Raw genomic sequence first — 26,388 nt, 5'->3', positions numbered from 1 at the left:
CCCGTACACGAATCAGTAAATAAGAATATTTCTGCCCGTCGCACCTGTTTCAGGGCTAATAATATCAACTGTCACGTTGGTTCACTTAAAATAGTTCCCCGTTATCGGACTTATCTGTAATGGAAACGCTGGCGCGTGCGTTGCACAACGTATTAAACCTAACTTTAATCCTTTCTAACCCCATTCCTTAGTAACGTTTAGATCAGTCATTGATGATAAGATAAATCTTTTATGTGGCGACGGAGGTAACCAAAGCATCGACTTAATATGTGCTATTTCGCGAACGCTGGGAGAAAACGTTTTGTATGTAGTTTATCCAAATGTACCTAAATCTTTTGTTCTAATGAGGACAGATAAGTAGCGTTGCCTTCTTAGAATTAAAAGGGAGGGTTTACTGTGGCGTTATTAATAAAACTTGTAAGATTTGATGAGTCTTTCTTTCATTCATCTAGAATATTACAAGAAAGGAGTTTTAAAAAGAATCGCCTTACAGATAAAATAATTGATGGGGCATTCCATTTTTAGAAGCATTTCCTTCAGAGGCAAACAGTAGCCTACATGTAAGGTAATATCACAGAGTCGTTTGGCAAAACATCCCACAGATAAGAAGGAAAAACTATATTAAAATGAAAACGACACTTTTCTACTTTATGAAATAAATTCTGTGACGGGGAACTTCCCTGTGATCGAAAACTTACGAAGTTTTTCAGGGGTAGGTGGGGGGGGGCACGAAATGTATTCGGCTGGTTAAAATTTTCCAATTCTCTACAATTATTCTTAAAAATGGCTGTACATTAAATATGCTAAAAATAATACGAAATTAGGTTGAGATGAAAATGAATGAAAGTAAAGATAAAAAGAATTCTGGAAAAAAGACCTGCCTTTTATTCAAACGGTGCTGAACGACCCTCGTTTACTTAATAAAATAATAAAAATAATAAAAACTCACGAATATACTTGAAAAAAACTAATTTAGAAGGCGAGGTAAGGGTTAAGTAGCGTTTTGAGCGTTTTCCTGTAATATCCGACGTGATGCCTTTTATAAAACATTCTATGCAAATAGGCTTTGTTGTTTAACGATCCTTAGCTATTACTTATTTTCTAATCTCATATTTTATTTCTTAGCATATATCATCTAAATTTAGTTCTGACTAATCCGTCTTTATTGCAGTCTTTAGCCGCCGTGAGATGCTCTAGCTGTGATGCATCAGATGAGCGGTTGAGAAAAGTCTTGTGTTATTAGAAGTTGCATTAAGGTAGGGATGTAGGTTGGATATTTTATATTAAAATAAAGGTCTTCGCTTTTTTTTTATTATTCCTGTTACATTAATTTACTGTATCTTCAAAACATCTAATTATGCTTGAAAAACAGCTCAAACTTCGTCGTGTAAAAATGTTTCTCCGTTAAAAGTTAGATAGATATTTAACAAATAATTAGACATAAAAAAACCCAAAAATGTTGAATTTTAGCTCTATTTGGGTACATCCCTACCTGAAACCTTCGACAAGTACAAGTTTTACCGTCTTAGTTCATTTTTTTTTATCTTCAAACTCTTACATGCTTAAGATTCGTCCATAGTTTAAGAAACATACTGCAAAAAAGCATTTTTTTCAGAATAACAATTATGAGAACTGAGACAAGATGCTTTTGAAATTTTATTTTACATTGAAAAAAAAACCACACATAATTTTAATCCTATACAATCTTATATGCCATCTTACATGTCATCAAAGTCTCCATAGTTACAAAGTTGTATTCTTCTCTGAAAATTAAAATTTCAATGTAGGCCTACACGTAAATACAGATTGTGCCAGTTTATTTTTTGATAATAATGAAAATAAATAAACTTATAATAATAATAATAATAATAATAATAATAATAATAATAATAATAATAGTTAAAATATACATTTCAAAAGAATAAGTGGTTTGAAGACGATCAAAATTGCTATTTTGATTAGTTAAAACTATTTCATAATATTTTCTGAGTAATCAAATTACTTAAGAATCTTGAACGGAATGCCTTTTTTAAAGATGCAGTATAATTTAGGATAATGAAGAATGCTTCCCTTTGTTCCAATAAACAGTTCTCTGCACACTGGAATTAATTTGCTGCACATCATTTCAAGATTTTCTTTTTAATATGAAACACACATAGTAAATTTCTGTTTAAAATACACTTTAAATAAATTTCTGTTAATCTAATGTGTGAAATCTTTTGACGTCATTCGACTATGGAAAGGGGGGAAAAAGGCTTAAAGGACGGAAACGATAATCCTGCACAGTAATTCAATCTTAAAATATGATAATTTTTTTTACGATTTAAGAAAAAAATGCATATGAATATGAATCTTAGCAATCGAATACCTCATGTATCAAATACACATGTACACAATTGAAGAAATTTTGAGAAAAAACATTAGCATCACTTTTGTAGTAAAAAAATATCCAATATCTGTCTTTTCAAAAGCTCATCTTTTACAGTCCAAAATTTTGGTAATGCTGAAAGCAATTGTTCATTCTATTTTAGAATACATTTAAGTCACAGTTAAAACAATTTTTCTCCTTTAAGTATGTTGTATGTATCACATTTGTAATGACTTCAGAAATTCTATTCGCAGTCGTCATTGTTTTCACATTGGACTGTGACAGAGGGGACAGAAGTTGCGACTCTGCACCTCCTGCTCGTACGCGCAGTGCTTGCACGTGTTGCACACCCAGAACTGGTAATCCACTAACGTACGACCTGTCGCAATGCACACTGGTAACTTGGGGTCCCTGGGTAAAAATAACATAGTCATAAATGTAATCTGAGTTTTTCCAAAACATATCTGATTAAAAATTCTGAAGTTGCATTAACTGACAGTCTACATGCTATAACATATCATCAGTCACAAATTTATTAATTGAGTGTAATTTCTGAAATTGTGTCATTTACAAAGCCTGTATGAGTGCACACAGGAGAGAGAGAGAGAGAGAGAGAGAGAGAGAGAGAGAGAGAGAGAGAATTTATAGTACAATATCAAATCATACATAATGTACACACTGTATGAAAATGTGTCTTAGGCTGTATTCCCAGAGCTTTTAGATCGATCTATCCCCGTGGGGAGTCTCACTAGATTACTGTCAGATAATCCGGCTTAAATGTCCGTCCCGCCTACTACAAGCTGCAAGGGGGTAATTTACTTTCGTGCCGCTCGGCTGACAGCTATTTGGCGTGAACCCCCAGGGAGTTAGGTCGATCTAAAGTATATCGATCTAATCTCTGGAAATGGGGTCTTAAAGTTTTATATGCAACCTACCCTTCAGCCACGAGGTTAGCATAGTTGGCAGCATCTGACCTCGTGTTCTTGCTGTCTTTAGGACTGTGCCTAGAGAGACAAATAAATAAATAAATAAATAAATAAATGAAAAGCTGGTTTCTTGGTATATGTTTATGTAAAGAAATAGACAATGATGCATTATTTTTTTTTAAATTATATAAGCACTCAACCAATGCATCTCACTGAATGAAAACAATGAAAATAGCTACCAGTAATTTAATTCATAAATAAACTGCTAAAAAATGAGAAGAACTTTAATGCAAAAAAAAAAAAAAAAAAAAAAAAAAAAAAAAAAAAAAAACATTAATGACTCAAATACTTTGCTACATGTACTGATAAAATACTGACAAGATTCTTACTTGGTAAAGATATCCAGAGCCAGCTGTTCATACTGTGATTTCCCCTCAGGACTGGCACTTTCTATAGACTCCAGTTTAATGAAGGCCTTGGAACATGTACCAAACGCTCTGTTTGCTGCACTTGACAAAGCTAAGGTGAGATTGAAAAGAATTTATATTATATTACATGAAATGAGTAAAAACTGTTAGTAACTGTTTTTTTTTTTTTTTTGTCTGGATTAAAATTAAAGATGTACCTTTCATAAGCATAATAAATGCTTTGGAACATGCATCAAATACTGTTTGCTGCACTGGATAATGCCATTATAATTGTTAAAAGTGATTTTTTTTCTGTTAATAGCCACTGTGACAGTTTCTGTTCTGCACCAGTAGGCTTTCAGAATCCAAGGCCCTGGTGACTCAAAGGACCAGCAAGCTAAAATGTTTCGAGTAAAAACTGATTTACTTTTTCCAATTATAAAATAATGAACAGTACCTATCAGTGAGTAAGCTTTGATGGGGTCGATGATGTCCTCATAGTCTCTGAGCTGCAGAGCTGTGTTCATGGCAGCGTCCACATAACCTAAAATATAAAGTTAAAATAGTTATAGTAAAACGTGTAAATTCTTTAACTTCAGAAAATACCTCACTTTTGCTGGCTTATGAAAATGTGACATTGTCAAAATTATTATTTTAATTGAAATATATTTAGATTAAATAAAAAACAATATTTTGGTTCAAAATTTTGATTATCAAATTTCCAGCTATTAGTCAAAAATTAAAAGTAATTTAAAATAATTGTATAAATTTAATTCAATAAAATAGTTCAATAAAAAAGTTGAAATAAAAAAATAAATAAATAAAATAACCCCAAAGGGCCTCCAGAGCAAGGTTCCCTACCTTCATAGAGCTGTCTCTGTGCCAGGAGATAGAAGTGGTATGCCTCTGCCCCCCTCCATGCATTGTCTATAAGCTTTGTGTCTGATATAGAGGCTGAGTCTTCCTCAAGAAGTCCTGCTAGGGCTGAGGTTGCCTGAAATAGTTCAAATAACAGTCACTGTCAGAGTTCTGTAATAGTGGTTTAGACATGTAACGTCATTTCTAGAGAAATCACACATACGATCCTAATATAATTTTAATGTCTCCTCAGATCAGTCTTAAGAAAGCCTGCAGCCAAGATGGCCAAAGCTTAATATGTGCTAAATAATTAGTACATATGAAAATTAAACATCTGCCTATGAGTCATGGCATTTCAATGAAGGGTAGAAACACTCAGAATAATGGGATAATACATTAAGTCTCTTTCAAAACAGTGGACTTTTTACCATCCTTACACAAGAGACACAGAAAAACTTATTTCACCAATATCCCAAATTGTTTTCAGTGTCTCATACCTCTCTGGACTTTCCTTTAGCCTTGGACTTAGAGGTGGACTTCACGTGTTCGTGGTACTGCTCGATAAGAAGAGCGGCCAGGACATACAGCTTCTTGATCCGCAGTGGTTTGCTGCCTTTCTGAGCTTCTTCATCTGCAACCTGGGTAATGACAGAAATAAAATTCAGTAATGAAAATTATTCTTTATAATTACAACTATGAAGAGCTTTTTTAAAGATAGTGTGCTTTACATGTCTGTTGTACATGCTGTACAAGTGCTGTGTGTAATATATCAATGTTTCATGAATAAGAACAAAGTGTGGCATAAATAAAAAAAAAGAAAAGAAAAAAGAAAACCGAAGTTAATTTCAGCAGATATAAATCAAGCAATCAGAGAGTGCTGACCTCTGCCAAGAAACTTCAATTCTCATTTTAACTGATTAATTTGTTATAAATTAATTTGTTAATTGATTAAATAATTTGTTCATTTTAATTTAAATTTTAATGGCACAACCCCAGCTTACCTTAAACAACAACTTGGCGCCCTCTAGGTAATGGCTGGCCTTTCTGTACAGCTCAATGGCACTCAGTTCCTTCTTCTTCTCCAGCAGGTGCTGGGCATACTTTGCCAGCAGAGAGTCGATCTCTTTGATGTTGTGCTGTTTGGCCAGGTCAATGGCTTGATTCCACTGGTTGAGGTGGACACAGGCGTCTATGGCCTGCTTTACACGGTTACACTGTGAATAAATGAAGTTAAGAGGATGAAATAATTTAAATTATATATATACATGTCTTATAAGCTGTAAAGTTGCACTATGCATGGATGTCAATACTACATGTACTTACTAATGATTATTATTAACATTATTGTTATCCATTTTATCAATACCAATTTATTGTTATCATGTAATACCATTATCAATGTAATTTCTTAACAATAATAATTATTATCATTTCAGCAATATCATTAAAAAAGTATCATTATTATCTCTGAAGGCCTCGTTTGACCCAGGAGCCAACCAAAAAACTGCCACTCCAGAGGCAAACATGATTTTTACCATTATTAATATATCATTTTCACAGATACTCTAATCATAATAATGATATTATTATTATTAATATTATTATTAATAGTAGTATTATAAGTACAGATGCTATTAAAACCAATGATCAGTATTCTTACCTTTATATATGCCTCCACTCCCTGTTCACACATCCCCACTGTGACAAACATGCCTGCTATCTCCTAAAACACAGGAATAATAATAATAATAATAATAATAATTGTATGTTTTGAAGTGTGGGACTTTTTGTGGACAAAATATGCAGCTATAATCATATATAATATATACAAAAATAGACAATATACATATACAAATATACATATACAAAAATAATAATCATACTGATTCAAAAGTAAATTCTCAAGGATGTTTATCACCCCTGCAAGAACCAAACCCAAGTTTGCTGCAAAATGTTTCAGTAAATCACTTAACAAGGTAATCACTTCCAAGTTTTTAAGTTCTGATTCAATGACGTGTCATAACTTTTATAACTGCATATAATTTTATTAATTCTTATTACTTTAACAATGATCACTATCATATGTATCTTCCTCCCTACCAATATAATTATTAATTTTACCACTATATCTTTTTCTAGTTATCAATAATATTATATAAACATTAATGTCTACTTACAGGCAGTAGTTTATGGTTCTCAGGTAAGAACTGTACCATCTTCTCCAGACCCTGGTAGTCTTCCAGCATATAGTAACACTCTGCCAGACGCTCCTGGTTCCTGCCCTGGACGTAGTAGGTCACCGCCTGCTGCCTGGGAAGTGATCACCATATTCATATTATAATATTATCATAATTGATATTACTATTTTTATACAGGTGTTTTTATATGAGGTGTATGACATGGCCATTATACATCAAAGGTGTCAAAACTGCCTGATGACAAAGTCATTCATTCATTGGATGCTTCAGATTCTCTCCCTTGTGTTAGGAAAACCTGTCTTTGTCTCTTTTTCTTCCTCTCCTTCCCCCCCCTTTCTATCTCAATGCCTACCATTTTTGCCTGTCAGCATAGTAGTCCCCTATAGCATTCCATGCCTCCTCTAGTTGCACATCATCTCCCCCTGACCCAGTTTTCAGTAACTGGACCACCCTGAACCAATCACCAAGCTTCTTTCTCAGGGCTATGGCCAGGTCCCTGTCCAATGAAAAATGATATTAAACATCTTATAAACTGCTTATTTTTTTCCCTGGTGATGCCTGTAGGCAAATTTATATTAACAGATAAGATCTTAATGAAATTAGAAAATATTTTTGCAAATTTGTCCCAGAACACTGAAATCAAAAGTTGCTGAAGATCAGAGACAGAAAATGGGCATGAAGGGAAAATTTTAAAGTTGAGAAACTGGCTTGAATCAACCTGAATCGCAAGCTAGGCTGTTATATCTGGGAATGTCAGAAATGAAGCTTTAATGTCAGATTTTGGATATATGAAGGCTTGAAAATGAAGCTTGCTAGCCAATGCTGGTTCTGAAACTCAGATATTCCGTACCTTCTGTCCATCTCCATGTAAAGCCTCTCTGCCTCGTCAAACCTTCTGAAGTATGCCGCTACTTCTGCCTGCTTCATTGTCTCATTCTGTGTATTGAAATAATAATAACAATCATCATCATCATCATCATTTTGGAACTTTAAGTTGAGATTTACAGTACTAAAAATTTCTCTTATACACAAAAAAGGTCTAAAAGATATATAAAAGTCATGACAGTGTGTTCATAGACATGCTGAAAAACTGTGCTTAAATTAAAATATGTAAAATGAAATTAGCTGATGATTTTTTTTTAGGTACTCATTGGTAAAAACAGAAATTATAATGTAATATTAATCAAGTAACAAGTAAAATGAAGACATTGTCAAGTTATTCTGAATCAAGATTAGTGAGTATATTATAATTTTGTAAATTTGTTCAGCTTTTTGTCTTAAAACATCTTTAAAATTGTTCATTAAAATATCCTAACATGTAGGGAAAAAATATTTTCCTGTTTACTTATTATTTTATTAACTCATTTTTAAAGCCCCACCTGTAAATTCCCCAGTCTCTTGATGAATTCTATCCCATGAAAATCTTTACACCTCACAAATGCACTGTCTGCTACTTTTAGGTTCAGCTGCTCTAAGGCTGTCTCTCCCAAAAGTCGCCTAGAAGGGGAAAAAAATCAAAATGTATTATAAAGTGATGAGTTTTGGGGAAGACAACTGTTTTTATCAATTTTAAGACTAGCTTACGTACCATTATTTAATGAAACAAAAAAAGTCTTATATGTTACTTGTACAGTCAGATTGGTTATCATGTCATTTACAATAGCTTTACACTTATTAACTGTGTGTGTGTGATTGTGTGCTTCTGTGTGCGTGTGCATGCCCAGGTATGTGTGAGTGTTTGATTACATATGTGAACAACAATATAATAATTTCCCTGAAACATGAAAGTAATATATGAGTTAGTGTCTAAACATGTGTGCACGCATGCGTGTGTGAAAGTATGTGCAGACATATCACATAAGTTACTCACCACAGTCTGGGATGTGGGTTGTCCTCTATGAACTGCTGGGCATCTTCAATACCAACTTTCTCCAACAGATCTCTGCTGTCTCTTAATGACTGAAGGGAGAAAAACAGGAAAAAATAGAGCCTCACATAATGATTTACTTCCTAGCCTTAAGGGAGATTGAGCAATAAAACTTAAATTGTTCTATCAGCAGCAAATAAATTGCAATTCACTATTCATCATGAGCTTTATTTATTCAACGACAAATTTAAAAGCCAAAGTAGGTAGAGATGATTATTCAAAATACACAAAAAAATAAATTACATCTGCTTAATAATATCTTTTGAATCATTGATACAACTATTGGTCATCAGGGCATTTTAAAATATAATGAGTAAATAACCCCCCAAAAAGAATAGAAAATGCATTTACATACAAAACTTTCTACAGCTGCTACTACATGACTTGCTTACCTTGATTTCAAGGTGTAGTATATTATCCGCAGTCGGATTTTCTGGATCCTTCATAATCTCGTCCAACAACACAGAGGTGATTTCAAGGTCGTTAAACTTGGCGATGTAGCCACTGCTTAATACAGGCTCCTTTAATAAACAAACAGGGGCATGAATAAGTCAGAGATATCTTCAGGTAAACAATATGGGAATTTCCTGTAGAATCTATTTTCTGCCAAAAAAGAAATAATATTTTTCTACTCATAAATTATTGCTCAACTAGTCTTTGCACTTGGGTATGATGAATTGTACCTTTTCTGATTAAATAACACAGTTCTAAATGAAGCATGAAAGCATTATAAAGTGTAAAAAAAGTTTTAAAAAATAAAATGATAATAACAATCTACCCACCTCTGGGTCCAGATTTCTGAAGATGTACATCCTGGTTTTCTCCATCATAGCTATCAGCTCACTGTTGTCCTGATAAATAAAGAAAAAAAGTAAATAACCTTTTTGCCATTTCATCTTCCAAGTCTTAAAAAAAGGAAAAAACGTGCAGCTGAATAATTACTTTCATTTATATATAAGATATGACCTAAGAGAAGTCGGTTTAGCAACTTCTCAAAATGATAAAACTTTTCCATTAAAAAACATTAAAAAAAAAACAGAATAAATGAATCAATTTTAAAGTTAATGTTCTTAGAAGTGTTTAAACAAGAAAGTCTCCTAAAAGATCTATATAAAGTCCATACCTCTGCCCATTTCATATCCCAGACGTCTTTCCTCTCAAACTTCAGGTGCTCTCCCACAACTTCCTGTCCGTTGGCATCTGTGACCTTGGCATCAAGGTCAAAAAAGGTCATCACACCAGAAATATCAATGATGGCCAGGCGACTGGACGGAAAACAAGAAATTCTTATGTGAGCAACTTAAACTATTGAATACACATTTTCATCACAAATATAGTATCTGTGCTCAGTTGCAAATACTGACAAGCAAAGTTACGAAGACTGAAATTATCAAAATTGTCTTGAAAAATGGTAATTCTTTCTTTAGTTTCATTTAAAATCAGTAAGCAAATTGACAGATGTATTTTTGAGAGAAAATATAACACAAGTATAAAAATGTTTCTGCAACTGGAGGGGGGAAGAGTATTAATTCAAATGGATCGCTTCTTCTATCCCAAAGTAAATCATCTTTTTAACCCTCTAATTAAGACCAATGTTTAACAAAGCTTTTTTTCTTTTCTTTTTAGTCTGAGACACCTTGTCCCATTGTCTACTTACGTAGAGTTGCAGTTCAGCGCCATCTGGTGAGGACGACAGTTTAGGACATGTTTGTTTGACAGCGCCACCAGTGGCATTGTGTACCTGTTCAAAGTACCAGACTCGCGACCCTAGGAAGAGGATATAAATATCTGTAAATACCAAACACTACATACCACTGGGTCCTACTTCCCAAAAATTGCCATTGGCAATTTCCTGGGCTAATCTAAGACTGTCAAAAATTAGATAGCTGAATACACAAAGGTGACTTGCAATATGTGTCTCTTAGCTAAAGATATTTTAACAATGACTGCACCATAAAAAATAAAGTTATTTGACCTTCCTCAATTTACTTGTCACTACTGAGTGTAATAACAACAACAGGACAATATCTACTTACAATGACCAGCATTTTGTCCGAGGCACTGATGCAGCAGATGGGGTCTTGTGTGGGCTGGAATGGGATATTATAAAATATTAATTACTCCCCTTCCAATCAAAATTAATAATCTTATTTATTATTTATTTATTTATTTTATTCATCTAGTACCCTATTTATTCACTATTTTATTTGCTCTTCTCATGCGGAATTTCCTTGGTAGTATATCATAACTCTGACTTAAATTTAAGATAAAATAACATAATAAAATCCTGCCATTAGATGCTTTTGCTTACCTGGAAAGCTTTGCTGAAGTCAATGTTATCACCTCCTGCTCCTGAAGGTACATCATCCACATGATATAGCCTGGAATAATATAACAATTATAGGTACAATATGTGGTATAACCTGAACATCATAGTATAATTATGTCATCCAAATGGTATAACTTGGAAATAAAAATACAATAAGGCCAGACAAAATTGCTGGGTATATTAATGGGCATGGTTTTTCTGGATTTATTGGTATTTTTTTTTAAGCTAAAAAAAAAAAAAAAAACATTTAGTAAACAGGACTGAAGTATGTTGCATCAAATTTCTAATGTGAATTAATTAGCTGATACAAATGAAACATTTTCTCACTTCTCAGTGCCACCCCGTCTCTTCCCAGACAGGTCAGTTTTTCACTATATTTTTTGACACAGATTACATCTTAGATACAAAACAAAAATTTCCTTACTTCTCAGTTCCTCCCCGTCTTTTCCCAGACAGGTCCATGGTGGTCAGTTTCTGGGTGGTCTTGTACTGCCAGGTGTAAAACGCCTCCTTGGACGCCGCCACGATGTGGGTCTTGGTCATGGTCACGTAGCCAGGCTCTAGTTCTATGTACTTGGAGTCCAGGGGCGTGCCAATGGAGTTGCACAGTACGAGGACATACTGAAATAAAATATGAAAGGATTTTGATTTTCATACATATTTCTGGAACTGAGCCACAATGATGTTTTTTCTTTGGTTAGAATTCCTCAACAGGCGTTAATTTTTTTTAGATCGTAACTTATGATAATTTCACATTATATAACGCATAGCCAGGGACAAAATTATGTTGCTTTTCACAATTCCGAACTCAGAAATGTTAAAACCCATATTTATAGCTTGAATGTTCCAAAAGGTAAAGAAATTGCTCCTCATTCTTAAAACTGTTGCATAATTTATCTAAATATATGTGAGTATGTGATTATTTTTCCACTAACCTGACCACTGACATCATCCGCCCTTGTTGCCAGGCAACAGTAGTCACCACAAGCAGAGATCGACAAGAGATTCTTCACATATTTCACATATCTCTGGAAGGAGAAAGTAGAGCAAAATGTGGTTCATTCACTTTACGTATCCTTAGGCTAAGACAAGAAGTAGAGAAAAATGTGAAGCATCCACTTCACATATCCCTGTCAACAAAAAGTAGAACAAAATGTGAATCATTCACTTCACACATCCCAGCAACAGAAAGTGGAGCAAAATGTGAACCATTCACAAATAATTACACATTTAAATCTTAGAGTGTATTTGATAAAGACATTATGGCCAGACAACTGACAACAATTATCTTTTAAAATAATGAAAACTATAAAATCTGACTTACTTCATTATTTTTTGTGTCCCAGAAGATAACACAGTGCTCTGCCCTCTCTGGCTTAGTGAAAGTATACACTACTGTGTTAGAGCAGTAACCCCACTGGAATATATAACATATGGATTATAATATAATAAGCTTACATCAATTATTGATAAATTTGAAACTGGTCCAGTTAAATTTTGCAAATTTGTTCAGTTACTGGGCAACATTTCTCTCCTAAGGCAGTGGATCCTGAGACTGTGTACATGCAACTGTTCTAAAACCAATGCCTACCTTGTAATCCGGTCTAATATTGGCGAAGTAAATAAAAGAGTCAATGGCCAGGGCAATCCTCAGACTTCCTCCCTCCCACGAACACGAAAACATCTGTTTTCCTGGAACCTTCAATGTCCGCAGGTGCTAGGAGAGAGAAAAAGACGAGATCAAAGAAAAACTAGAGGATCAGAGAGGCGATACCGCCTCCAAATATTGTACCACCAGCTGGAGCAAGCGCATTCGTATAGACCCCCACATACACAAAATAAGGGACACAGCAACCAGTCTTGTGCTTGACAAGCTGTAAAAATGCAATCAACAAGAATTTTAAAAATATGCAAAAAATATATATAACTAAAAATGGTACAATCAAATTTAAGTTCATCGTAAGGTAGGTCAAAGGTCAATTTCAAGGTCACACTTAGATTGCCAGTATATGACTCCCTATTTAAGTTCAATAGTAACTATGGACCTATCTCGCTAGTTTTGGAGATAAAAGGGAACCAAAATTTTCAAAGTTCAATTCATGATAAAAAGTAGGTCAAAGGTCAATTTCAAGGTCACATTTAGCTTGCCAATATATGACTTCCTATTCAACTTCAATAGTAACTATGGACCTATCTCGCTAGTTTTGGAGATAAAAGGGAACCAAAATTTTCAAAGTTCAATTCATGATAAAAAGTAGGTCAAAGGTCAATTTCAAGGTCACATTTAGCTTGCCAATATATGACTTCCTATTCAACTTCAATAGTAACTATGGACCTATCTCTGCCAGTTTTGGAGATAAAAGAGAAGCAAAATTTGCAAAGTTCAATTCATGATAAAAAGTAGGTCAAAAGTCAATTTCAAGGTCACATTTAGCTTGCCAGTATATGCATTCCTATTCAAGTTCAATAGAAACTATGGACCTATCTCTGCCAGTTTTGGAGAAAAAAGGGAACCAAAATTTGCAAAGTTCAACTCATGGTGAAAAGTAGGTCAAAGGTCAATTTCAAGGTCACATTTAGCTTGCCAATATATGACTTCCTATTCAACTTCAATAGTAACTATGGACCTATCTCTGCCAGTTTTGGAGATAAAAGAGAAGCAAAATTTGCAAAGTTCAATTCATGATAAAAAGTAGGTCAAAGGTCAATTTCAAGGTCACATTTAGCTTGCCAGTATATGACTTCCTATTCAAGTTCAATAGAAACTATGGACCTATCTCTGCCAGTTTTGGAGAAAAAAGGGAACCAAAATTTGCAAAGTTCAGTTCATGGTGAAAAGTAGGTCAAAGGTCAATTTTAAGGTCACATTTAGATTGCCAGTATATGACTTCCTATTCAAGTTCAATAGTAACTATGGACCTATCTCTGCCAGTTTTGGAGATATAAGGGACTAAATGTTATAATTTAGGTGTTACCATAATGTGCCATAAATTGCCTACAGAAAAAAATTAATTAAAATAAAGAAAAGGTCATTTTGGTCAAAATTCTTGAAATGGGAGGTGCTCTGTAGTTCCAGAAGTTCAAATTTGATGAGATAATGTCATTTTTGACCACAAGTTGTCTGCTTTGCCAAGCCTTATGTTTTATTTTTCCAGAGTTCAAAATTTATTATCCATTACTGTACTGCACATTTTGCTTTCACCACCAATATGTACTTTTTGATACAGCGTAACTCGAAAACCGTATGGAATACAAAAAAAACGGAGACCACTTTCAGTGTTGGGCTTTACATGCTCTACAAAATGCAAAAAAAGAATGGGTCTCTAGCATTAACGGTTCCCGAATTAGAGACAGTTTTCAGTTTCAGTATCTTATGGCCGCTACTCCCGTGAAAATGCACCGATTGACCCCAAATTCACGAAGATGAAAGATGACCTGAAGGGTAACACTTTCCAATAATATTATTGGTTAAATCTGTGTGGTGTCTGAATAACAGGTTAAATAATTTTTTTTTTCGTAAAAAAATTCATTTTTTTGAAAATTTTGGCCCGTTTGACCTTGAAATAAAGGTCAAAGGTCAAATCCAATGGCATATTTGAAATCTACACATATGACTTTTGGAAAGCCGTCTGTATAAATTTTTCCCATAATTCCTTCCGTAGGGTAGATAATTAGCATTTAATTTTGCCATTTTTAGACAAGGGTGCATTGCAATGAGTGCCACACCTAGACCCCAATACCGACAAAGCCCAAATTTTACGTGGAACGAGTTGAGATTATAGGTGACCTAAATCCAAGAGATGGGTACGGGGGCCCTTACCGTCTAGGAGGAGAAGCGGTAACGGTAGCCGTCCGGCGGAGCCGCAGGAGCCGGCGGAACGATCCGGACGGGACTAAAACCATGTGTACCGCCAGCGCTTACGCTGGTGGTACAATTATGGGTGTTTACAATATCAGTTTATATAGACAGTGCACACTATGACATACTTTTCCAAGGTACAAAATAACTATCAAAATGGCACATCTAAGAGCAGGGATGGGTCGGGCAATAATTTTTTTGCATGAATAAATTGCTTTTTTTTTCTTAAAAAAATATAGATGTAATACCTTCAACCTTCTCACTTTCATGACTGGAATTTACATCAAATCTCCAGATATCTTCACTTGAGAATTAATAATTATTAAAATAATACAATAATAACAACAACATCAACAGCAAATTCTGGTCTACGTACCTCTCCAAAGGGAGTATAAAACTGCACAACATTGACATCCTTGTCTGCTGAAGCTGCTCTCTGTGACCCCGCCACTGCCAGGACAGACCCAGTGTGGTTCCACTGTGACTTAGCAACCTGCATCCCTGTATCTATAAGGATTGGGTCTGAAAATAATGAAAAAAAATGTACCTTTTAGCACCGTGGAGTGCCATGGTTCTATCGACACATTGGAGTGAATCAAAGTTGCTTTTAGGATGCTTAAATAAAGGAACATATTTTGTTACATTTTATATATTCCATAGATAACCCACTGTGGTTATAATTAATCAAATGCTAGAAGGTTTCTGCTGCAACTTTTTTAGACTCACTCTGATTACTTAGTGGTGTGTAGTTGTAATATTACCTTTCTCAACATAAACAAGGAAAAACCTTGCAATACCTCTCCCTAATTTAATTTGGCATGTTCTATATTTGACATGGCAAATACATAGTAGTTGCTTACTTTCATCAGACTCATTCCTCATAATCTGGCACCGTCCGTTATCGTAGACAATGGCCAGGCAGGGACAGTTTGGCTCCACAAACCCATACTCTCCATTATACCACTCTATACCAGCTATGTGGACAGCGCCTGTCACGTTGGATAGACAGAACACGGTCAGCTTGGACTGGTGGGAAGATAATAATAATAATAATAATAATAATAATAATAATAATAATAATAATAAAACAATTCAATAAACTGTAATAATTAGGTTTGGACTGGTGGGAAGATAATAATAATAATAATAATAATAATAATAATAATAATAATAATAATAATAATAATAATATAAAACAATTTAATAAACTGTAATAATTATGTTTAGAAAGCAACCATGATAGTGTTTAAAGTGCTTAAGAGAGCAATAAAGAAAATAAAAACACTAGCAGTGTAATTGTACAATAGGCTACAAAGTAAACAATCAACTGTATGAGGCTTAAACTCTACATATATTTTCTATGTGGAAATTTAATATATGCCACTTACAATGAAGTTTCCTGTGTTGTCAAACACTTGTATTTCTCCATTTGTCATCCCAAACAACAGGATCTTGCCATCTGGAGACCACTGGAATAATAATAATAATAATAATAATAATAATAATAATAATAATAATAACTCTCATTCAAGCTGCAAAATGACCACTACAAACAGAGCATTTATCTCTACATTTTGAGACTACTAACTGTAATGTGACTCATATAACTTGAGCAAAACTCAATGAAAAGTAAAATGGCATGTGCATTGTTTTCAAAAACAAAAGCAAAATAATAAAACCCTAGCACTTTAACAATGATAACCCCTTGTTTAGCAACCACATCTGCAGTAGCCTGTGTCAAAAAATATAAATAAATCAATTATAAATAAAAATAATAATAAGAAGAAGAATAGTAAAGAACATCTCTTACCTCAACATAAGCCAGCTGTAATTTCAGCTCCTTGCCCCAAATTCTGTTACCATCAACAGAGCCCACTATAACAGCTCCTGGGGGAATAAGAATTTATAAATTGTTAAATACATCTATTGCAAACAAAGTATGTTAAATTTTCAGGAATATACATAAATAAGTAAAACATTTTCAAAATAATTAAGAGTTTGTGTAGCACCAGCTATTAAGAACTATTCGATTATAAATAGTAAAAAAGTACACAGTTCTGATTAAAATGAAAACAAAGAGGTGTGATTCAAACATACTTTACACAAGAAAAAACATACAATCAAATATGACAATATGGCAAAATGTCAGGCGTGGTGAAGATTTTGCTGTTTGTGATATACATTGTGTTTGGTGTGCCAGATAGTGTGTTAGGTTTGACTGACATTGCATTGGGTGTTCCAAATATTGTGATGGGTGCAACAAACATTGCGTTAGGTGCAGCAGACATTTAATTAGGTGTAACAGACATTGTGTTGGGTGTGCCAAACATTGTGTCAGATGTGACAAACATTGTGTTAGATGTGACAGATATTTTTAAGGTGTGGCAGATATTGTGTTAGGTGTGGCAGACTTACCATCTTCATACACAATACAAATCTTCTGTCCATCAGCATTCCACTTCATACACCTCACCACAGACTTGTTTCTGTTGTTGATCATCTCCTCATACCACAAACCTGAAATACCACCCTGTCTTGGTTAAAACTGCCATTTACAGGACAATATTCTATCAACAAGTTATTTTTATTATTTTATAGCAAACTGTTATTAAAGGGAACTATTACCACATTATTTACTCAAAAAATAAATTGTAAACATTTTTTTATTACTTTGAATAGTTCAGTGAAGAACTGCACTTTTCAATTGTACACATTTTGAAATATGTATCAAGACAAACATTTCTGATGACTAAAGTAGATTTTACAGTATGGGCTTAAAAATTATTTAATATTAAATAATGGACCAATCAACAGTATTTTCCCCTCTGCATCATTTCCTTCAATAAAACGCCTTACTATATTTATTCCTAAAATACATTTTGAGAGAGTGGAGGCAGGATCCAAATGATTATACTTTTTTCTCATTACGAGAAGGATAAAAACAGATGAAAAAGGGGAGAAGGAAATATTATTGATTGACCCTTAAATTACAATAGGTTTACAATGAAACAGTAAAGATTATTTGATTTCATGAAACACTTGTTCAATTAAATAACAGAAAAAAGAAACCTGTTACTCTTTAAGGTAACTGACATTAAATGTTCAGAATGTTTCATCTTTGAATTGGTTGTGTGTACAATGCAAAATGGCTAGCAAAGGCTCAGAAAGTAAGAAAATAGACATGCGGTGGCCATGAACATTAAAAGGAATTTATCAGCCTGTGTTTAAAAGGCATAAAAAGAAGTAACAAATAAGAAAAGTTAGGAAAGAGTTTAAAATACAGAGACTGAAAATTAGAGTTAGTGGGAAAAACTGCATAGCACCCTGTGATGATGGCACAGTCACATGACTATCACATGACCATCATGTGACAGCATCTTAAAGTATATTTTTGTTATCTATAATTTAGGCTGTACAAATTTTTGAAACAAACAAGCAATAGCAGCTGAATATTTTTCTTCTGAATATTTTCTGGATTTAAATATCTTTTTTCTAGTTTTAGTTCTACCCAGAGGCTATACAGTTCTTCAAAATTAATACAAAAGAGAACTTTTTTTAAAAACTGAGGCTGCTCACTTTCAGAAACCCAATCAGAAGTATGTAGTTTACTCGTCAAAACTTTATAAACATCTGCACAATTTGGTTGTTCAAGAATCAATCTCTCCTGTTCTGCCATCAGGCGCCGGTTCGCCACCTTGCGATCCAACCTCGCCCATGCCTGGATGGCGTTGTTGGCGCCAGCGGACACGAGAATGGCTTGTGGCGCCCTCTGTGGGACAGGGTGCCAGCATAAGCAGATCACAGGGTACTGTGCTGAGGTGAAAGAGATGATAGCAGAAGTGAAGCAACACAAGGATCTGTGCTGTAAATCTTTTCGTCTACTACGTAGTCATTTTGACTGGTCAGTCTCATAAAACAACCAGTCTGAATGGCATTCAACTCAACAAATAGGAAATGAAAATAAAATTATTGCTGTGAATATCACAGGGTGCTGGGCAATTTAGTTGGAAAAAAGTAGGTTAAAAAAATTAGGTCAAGGAAAGTAGGTCAAAAAATAAGTCTAAAGGCATATGTGTCCTAGTATAATTTAAAAAAAAATGAAAGTTTTTTTTAGCAAGGCCTCCTTAGAATGTATCTGCTGAAAGTGAATGAAAACAAATATTACCGAAAAATAAAATCAACAGAAAAGAAAAAAAAAACACGTAACAAAAAGGAACAGGTTCTAAGCTTATAAAAAATTAAAACTGAGGATTTAGTCTTTTAGTGACAAAAAGGAAGATTTCCTGTGTGAGAAGAAGAGCAACCTTGGTGCTTGCGCCACACTATGATGAGAGAGGAATAATCAACGGAGGTGAGACGTGTCCGCTTGGGGTGCCACAATACCAGATACACGGGGGACCTGGCTGATGAAAGCAGAGAACCAATAGGAAACATCAGTCCACTCAATGCATGCATGCATGATTAAGAAAAATATTTTTTAAAAGAAAAAAATAAATAAAATGAAACGAAATAAATTACTGCACAAAAGGAAGATCACTAAGGTGAAGCTTTCTTTGGCAATCCCCTCTAATACCCCCCCCCCCCCCCCCAAAAAAAAAAAAAAATCAATAAATATTAAAAAAAATCATAAAATAAATTAGCAAAAAAATGACAAAAATAAATTGTATGATAACTAAGACCAAAGCACAAAAAATGGAAATAAAATAAATTGTAAATATGCCAAAAGCTATACGGTGATCCTCTCATGTGTGAAGTGCATGAAAAATATTTCACACCATGCACCTGTCTCCTCCTCAACCCATACGATTATGAGGTTGGCATCGTCCACAGAGCAAAAACGCAGTGAGGATGGATTCCACACCACAGTATTGACAGTCTCCTCTGCCATGTCAGGTTAAAAAAGTTACAAAAATAAGAAAAGGGTAGGGAATAGAAAAAGGAACACAATTACAGGATTATTTTGAGGCATTTAGTCCATTAAGTTCACAACAAGGAGACATGCACGGTTTCTTTCAAAACAAAGAAACTGTCCAGCATCCACTCTGAAACGTAGGTTTTAGTCAGTATAATGAGGGGATGGCAAGGAAAAAAAATTATACTTCACTCTCTAGTTTACCTGCATAAAATAAAGAATTATAATTAGAAAATCCCCAGCTAGCCACTGCAATGCATCTACAAGCAGATATAAGGTCAACAAAGCAACACTAGTTCAAGGTTTATAATAAAGCATAGTCAATTTCAATCAAACTTGATGCTGAATGTCACAGTACTTTAAAGACACACACAGGTTTTAAATTGAAGAGGCTGGATCAAGCATCAGTCTGAAGCTCAGAGATGTAAGAAAAAAAGCAGAGCCACTGCAACTGAGGCATTCCTGGACATTGGGTATATCTATACAGGAGGGAATGACAGTGTTAGAGCAAACTTCCTACACTGGCAGATCCAGGATTTTGATAAAGGAGGGAGAGGAGGAAGATAAGGGTACAAAGAATAATTTATTTTTACAAACAAAGCAAAAAATATGCAATAGTGGGAGAGGGCAATTTTACCTTAATTTATAATATGTGAAGTGCATAAATAGATTTTTTTTTTTTTTTTTGGGGGGGGGGGGGGGGGGTAAGGAAATCTGGATCTGCCATTGTATCTTTATAATAATTTAGTATTATGAGTAGTTAATGCTGCTTTCCCTAGTAGAGCATCTACAATACATTGGCTATCTAAACAGAAGATAAAGACAAACACAGGCATTCAACAGCTATGAGAACTATCAGAGAGAAGACTGTTTTGATGTTAGGGGTCTATCTAGGCTGTTTACCCTTGTAAAGCATCCAGACAATGATGAGGCCAAACTGGTCACTACTGGTCAGTTTCTGGTAGTGCTCATTCCACGTGATCACCTGGACAGCGGCTGGAGAAGATAATAGTTCATAAAGTATTTGTATAAAGAATTGAATGTTTATTTATTGCATTCCGTGAATCCTGGAACTGAAAAAAAAATCTCAATGACACTGGGGTCAGTATGGGATAAATTTTCTCTCTCATAGATATATCTGAATAATCTTAATTAAGTTATTGAATAGAACAGTGGCAAATAAGGCAATAAAAACTTTGTGAGAGCATGAGTTGAAAAGAAAATGAATTTTGCTAACAAAATGAATGTCATATGTACATGTATATCATTTTAAATATATTTTAACTGTAGCTGGGGAAGATAACAGTTTGCAGAGTATCAAAGAAAGGTCTTAGGCTGTATTCCCAGAGCTTTTAGATCGATCTATCCCCGCGGGGAGTCTCACTAGATTACTGTCAGATAATCCAGCTTAAATATCCGTCCTGCCTACTACAAGCTGTAAGGGGGTAATTAACTTTCATGTCCGCTCGGCTGACAGCTATTTAGCGTGAACCCCCAGGGAGTTAGGTCGACCTAAAGTAGATCTATCTAATCTCTGGGAATGGGGTCATAGGTTGAGGCCCCAGCGTCGGTCCGTTGCTTAGTGTAAGTTCAAGTACCAGAGTTATTCATTTTATCGATCATAAAGAATTGAAAGTTTACTACATTCTGTGGAACCTGGAACTGCAAATAAGGATATCATGTTTAAAACAAATGACACAAGGATTACCTTGGGATAAATTTTCTCTTTTTTACATATCTAAATAATCTTAATCAAATTAAATTATTAAATAAAACAATGACAAATTACACAACAAAAACTTTGTGAGAGCATGAATTTAAAAAATGAATCTGCTGACAAAGAGAAAGTTAAACACAGCATTCACTCATGTTATATGTACTTATCATTCTAAATAGATTTTTACAAAAACTGAATCTAAAGACCACCAATACAATTATTTGTGACAGTGTTGTAAGTGTAATAAATAAAAACATTAAAATGGTAATTGCATTGCCTCATATAATAAGCATTAATGGTAATATACTGTGTTGTTATTGATCTTATCTTATTGCTGCTTTAATCTTATCATGGTGCAAAACACAGCGGATGAAACTCTTCCGATAAACAGATATCTAATAACAATTTTCAATAATTTTCTAATTATTTTCTTATAATTTTCATATAATTTCCTTACCACTGTGCCCTTCCAGTGATTGATTCATGGAGAGATTACTGGGAGCAGCCAAACCCTTTACCTTGGCATCTTTACCTTGAAAAAATTGATAATTAAATAGTCATATCAATATTATATACTTTTAAGTCATTTTCCTAGTCTAAACGTTTTTTTCCCAATTCAGATCATAAAATGTGGAGGGGTAGAGAAGAAGGAATTGTTTGTTACCCATGGCTGTCTAAAGCTCTAGTACTTTAAGTAGTCCATTTTCCTCCACAGATTATGTTTCTGTTGTGTGTACGTGTGTGTGTGTGTGTGTGTGTGTGGGGGGGGGGGGGGGGGTTAAAGATATGTATAGTTTGTTACCTGTGGCAGTCTCAAGTTTCAGTACTTTAAGCAGTCCATTCTCCCCACCACAGGCTATGTACCCCTGCTCTCTGTTCCAGGCTACACACCTCAGAGTGGTGTTGTTTGGGATGGCAATCTGAAAGTCACATAGCAAAATTGCTGTAAAATAAAACTCTATGATACCATGTGTAACTCTAATGACAGTAATATTCAAAAGGAGTACTAGTACTGTGATGACTGGTGTAAACACTTGTCAACATTGTATTGCAGTTAAAATTTTAAGCAAATCATCAAATGCACCACCCAAATCGCTACATTTCTCTCCTTTATTTTAATTTAAAAAAATATTGTCATTTGTAAACCAATCTTTTGGCACAATGGACCTTCAACCGTTAAGTGAAGCAAACGATCCTAATCCTGTCGATATTTACAGAGTGTATCTGACTGCCAACTTACTGGCTGTAAGGCTTTACTTGAGATAAGTACTGTAGAGCTTCATTGGCAACCAAACTTCACCAATTATCTCTACAAAAAAGCAGCATCAGAATCCCCCTTTCTTTTTGCAAAGTAGCCTTACCTTCTTGCTCAAGTAAATAAACATCTTCGTTGACTGGAAATTGCACGAATAAGTATTTTAATACAGCAAATTTCTATCAATCAGCCTCAACTTTTTTCGAAGCCGGCCATCGTATCTCGGAATGTCTCGCGAGCTTTGCTGTGAATTGTGGGAAATCGGCCTTTCTTGACCACGTGACAAAGGCACTAGGTAGGGAGTGGAAAGAGCTCCAATTTATTGCAAATTTCTGTGAAAATATATCGCTCACAATAAAACATACTGGATATAACAAACGAATGCATAGTATTTAACTCGCCTATTTTGTATTTCAGATTAAACTAGTCCCATAAAAGTCTGAAAATGGTCGCCCAAAAGAAGACGGTAAGCAATCTGTCCACCGCCATTTTCTTTCCCACGTGTTCTGTAATGTGTAGCAACTTATTTACTGATCCAAACATTTACCATTCAAAGTCATTCATTATCTGTTGTCTGTCACTAGTATAGTTACTGTTTTAGGTAAGGTTTCACTGAGAGGCCGGTTTTGTTTCCAGTTCAAATGAGAACAAGGGGAAGGGGAAAAGGAAAGAGTTTGGGGGGGGGGGGTGGAGGATGTAGAAACAGGAGGAAAGATTCCTGTCACATTGATTAGTCTAAGCATTTGCCATGGGTATGATCCCGTCAAATTGAATTTTAGAAGTAGAATATTTGTTACATGTATAGTATTAGAGAAAATGTGGACATGGGAAAGGGGTGTTGTTGTGTACATATGAGACACCCTGTATTTGTGAGTTAAGGTGATATTAAATTTTCATCTATATTCCTTTAGCATCTTTAAATTTTTATCTTTAATGTCAATCTGAAAAGAGCTATTTGATTTTATTAAACTCAGAAATTTGGGATGTAAAAGGGAACAAAAGGTTGGGTGCAAAGGCAAGCTGATTAGCATTGTTCTTCCTGCACAACTGTGTCCTACTAGAACTGTACGTCTTGGTGGAGGGACTGAAACTGAGGCTGCAGTGCGGATAGTGTGGGCTGTGCAAGGGAAGGAGATCAACCTCCAAGACAGGCTATGGGCCAGCGCCATCTGTAGGACCTCTTTCTTAATGTCCCATTGCTGTATGGCCCCCATACCTGCTACAAATCTAAAAAATAGTTAAAAAAAGAATAGGTGGTAAAAAGAATTGGACCCAATTGATTTATGTGAATCCATCTAACTCTGCAGCTATCTTAGTGGATTAATTTGCGTTCTGAAGTTAAGTATACAGAAGAGCTGGTATTGATAAGTTTGGAAACTAGAGGAGGGATTCCTTAAAGTTAAACTGAGTTTGGTCAATATACATAAAGCAATTATTCTGCTGCAGAGTTGAGAATGTTGTTACATGTTGAACAATCTGATATCATTTAAAATATATTATTTTGGGTGTATTACAGAAAAAGGCATTGGAGAACATCAACTCCCGCCTGGCTCTGGTGATGAAGAGCGGCAAGTACGTCCTGGGCTATAAACAGACGCTGAAGACCCTGCGCCAAGGGAAAGCCAAGCTGATCATCATTGCTAACAACACCCCAGCTCTCAGGTGAGATGTCTATTTTGGTGTCACTCCTAACACAATTGCTTTGTATAAAACTTGACTTTAAAGAAGGAAAAAATCTCTTTAATTCTTTTGAAATTCTTAACATGCATTAACGCAATAATGTCCACACTGGTGAGTAGTAAATATAAAAAAGTCAGTTTAAAGATTGAAGTATTTCAGTTAATAAGATTTTAATAGTTATAATCAAATGGGATTCAGATATCAGTTCAAATTGTACCCTATAAAATGTGCTCGACTTCGGAGTCCCACACTAAAGGGGTTAAGATGAAGTCGCCCAATTCTCATGTTTTGTCTGCTTTCTATTAAAAGATGAGGTTATGCCATCAGGTAAGGTCACACACAGAGAGTTATGTGTTGTTAACATGGACTTTGACCCCACTTGCTAGCTGCAGCAAAGACTGCACATGGTGGGCTATGGTAAGAATGCAGAATGTTTGTGACGCATTTCAGTGTACCTAAATACAGACGTGGGCTTTTTTCCGTTGAAAAGCGGAATTCCGCGTTTTTTAATTCAATTTTGATGGTTCCTGAGATTTTTTTTTTAAACCTAGGCTCATGTCTGTAAATACCTTGGATCCTTGGATGCCACCTGAGAAGGGAGTCACTGAGTTTTTTTTTTTTTTTTTTTTTTTTTTTTTTTTTTTTTTTTTTTTTTTGTAAGCAATTAATGTTCCCATTAAGGAGCACTTCCTAACCAACGTGGGTGTTTTTCATAGACATTATCTACCACAGATATGTCCCCGGCATGTTGTTTTTGTCTTTGGCAGAGTGCAGAAGGTTCATGCTAACATTAGAAATGAGATTACTGGGTTAATTTAGGTAGCTTCTGGAGAATGGAAAAACAAAAACATTGCATTTTTTTAGATGGGACAGAGTCAAAATACAAATGGTATACTATTGATCTCGAACATGTGTCATCTTATTGATTGAAAGGCAGAGAGTTGAGTATGAATAAAACTGGTCTATGTAAATATTTGTTTTAGTTTGGATTCTGTGTGAACAGTAGTTAGAAGAGCCTACAGATATGAACTCAATATATGCCCAAATTACAAAAAGACAAAATTTGAGCTCTCATATTTTTACTTTCCAATTTTGAGATAATACCACGCAAATTTCATTTAAGCTCCCATTAACAATGTTTACTTTTGAGTCTTTGAGAAGCACAGTAGAACACCAAGAAAATTTAATTTGAACTCCCATTAATAATATTTTCTTTCCAGTTTTTGTGAAGCACAGTAAAACACCAAGCTAATTAAATTTGCTCTCCTATTAACAATAGTCTTCACATGTTCCAGGAAGAGCGAGATCGAGTACTACGCCATGTTGGCCAAGACTGGCGTCCATCATTACAACGGGAACAACATAGAGCTGGGCACTGCCTGCGGAAAGTACTTCCGGGTGTGCACCCTGAGTATCACTGACCCAGGTGAGTACAGGGCTGGGCGGGATTGTATTGTGGATGTTTCTTGCTACTTTGTGTTTACCAGGGTGATTAATTTGTGTAAAACTGGTAGAAGCACACAGATGACTGAAAGTTTTCACAAAATATGAGACATGTCAATTTTTTACCAGATTTAAGTCAAAATGTTATTGATTTCATTCAGAACTTTTTTATAGGACTATGGTTAGCTTTTTGGCTTTATTATTATTATTTTAATAAAAAGGTTTATTTTAACCAAATTTATCTTAAAATTTTTTTTTTTTTTTTTTTTTTTTTTTTTTGTAACCAATCCAACTAAAATTTACGGACAAAATTGTTCTTTTCATTTTAAATTAATTATTTAATTTGCATTTTCAGGTGACTCCGACATCATCAGGAGTATGCCGTCAGGGGATGCCACTGAAAAGTAAACCGAGACTAGTGGCGCCATCTTTATACACAGACGACCATCACAAATTGAGAATTCTGTTCATATTTGGTTCATGATGTAATAAAAGATTGAACTGTGTAA

General features: G+C 34.7%; 2 protein-coding genes and 1 long non-coding RNA gene across 4 annotated transcripts; 2 read left to right on the top strand and 1 right to left on the bottom strand.

The window, feature by feature from the left end:
- Positions 1-1,643: 1,643 nt before the first annotated feature.
- LOC106181695 (WD repeat-containing protein 35-like) lies at positions 1,644-22,991 on the bottom strand. 2 transcript variants are annotated; one of them, XM_086994692.1, is made up of 32 exons: positions 22,863-22,991; positions 22,304-22,421; positions 21,959-22,033; positions 20,688-20,780; positions 17,288-17,389; positions 16,683-16,759; positions 16,261-16,341; positions 15,733-15,898; positions 15,249-15,394; positions 12,605-12,730; positions 12,338-12,430; positions 11,949-12,041; positions 11,438-11,634; positions 10,996-11,065; positions 10,721-10,774; positions 10,342-10,451; positions 9,808-9,949; positions 9,467-9,535; positions 9,077-9,205; positions 8,628-8,716; positions 8,137-8,254; positions 7,608-7,693; positions 7,110-7,253; positions 6,737-6,869; positions 6,220-6,282; positions 5,561-5,773; positions 5,057-5,197; positions 4,563-4,695; positions 4,159-4,245; positions 3,684-3,813; positions 3,304-3,372; positions 1,644-2,779 (listed from the first exon to the last, which is right to left on the bottom strand). In XM_086994692.1, the coding sequence occupies exons 1-32, from the start codon at positions 22,884-22,886 to the stop codon at positions 2,635-2,637; spliced, it is 3,516 nt and encodes a 1,171-aa protein (XP_086850818.1). In that variant the 5' UTR covers positions 22,887-22,991; the 3' UTR covers positions 1,644-2,634. The 2 variants fall into 2 exon arrangements, with proteins under 2 accessions (XP_086850818.1, XP_086850817.1); XM_086994691.1 differs by lacking the exon at positions 20,688-20,780 and adding an exon at positions 18,449-18,685.
- Positions 9,844-10,668, top strand: LOC147760298 (uncharacterized). The gene is made up of 2 exons (XR_015330933.1): positions 9,844-9,975; positions 10,311-10,668. It is a non-coding gene; the product is annotated as an uncharacterized LOC147760298 (long non-coding RNA).
- On the top strand, positions 22,982-26,388 carry LOC106181690 (large ribosomal subunit protein eL30). Its single transcript, XM_013566146.2, has 5 exons — positions 22,982-23,051; positions 23,174-23,222; positions 24,273-24,418; positions 25,732-25,862; positions 26,235-26,388. The coding sequence occupies exons 2-5, from the start codon at positions 23,202-23,204 to the stop codon at positions 26,285-26,287; spliced, it is 351 nt and encodes a 116-aa protein (XP_013421600.1). The 5' UTR covers positions 22,982-23,051; positions 23,174-23,201; the 3' UTR covers positions 26,288-26,388.

Source organism: Lingula anatina, chromosome 8 (genome assembly GCF_051362555.1).
Source record: "Lingula anatina isolate TDL-2025a chromosome 8, LinAna3.0, whole genome shotgun sequence".
NCBI classification, from domain to species: domain Eukaryota; kingdom Metazoa; phylum Brachiopoda; class Lingulata; order Lingulida; family Lingulidae; genus Lingula; species Lingula anatina.
Note: the sequence above shows the minus strand (reverse complement) of the source record. Positions and strands in the feature narration are given on the sequence as shown.

Coding starts and splice junctions, on each gene's coding strand:
- LOC106181695 (XM_086994691.1), bottom strand. CDS start 22,886: ATGTTTATTTACTTGAGCAAGAAG. Junction 16,760..17,287: donor TTGTATTGTGTATGAAGATG/GTAAGTCTGCCA, acceptor TTATTCCCCCAG/GAGCTGTTATAGTGGGCTCT. Junction 2,780..3,303: donor GCTAACCTCGTGGCTGAAGG/GTAGGTTGCATA, acceptor ATTTTTACCCAG/GGACCCCAAGTTACCAGTGT.
- LOC106181690 (XM_013566146.2), top strand. CDS start 23,202: ATGGTCGCCCAAAAGAAGACG. Junction 23,223..24,272: donor TGGTCGCCCAAAAGAAGACG/GTAAGCAATCTG, acceptor GGTGTATTACAG/AAAAAGGCATTGGAGAACAT. Junction 24,419..25,731: donor AACAACACCCCAGCTCTCAG/GTGAGATGTCTA, acceptor CACATGTTCCAG/GAAGAGCGAGATCGAGTACT.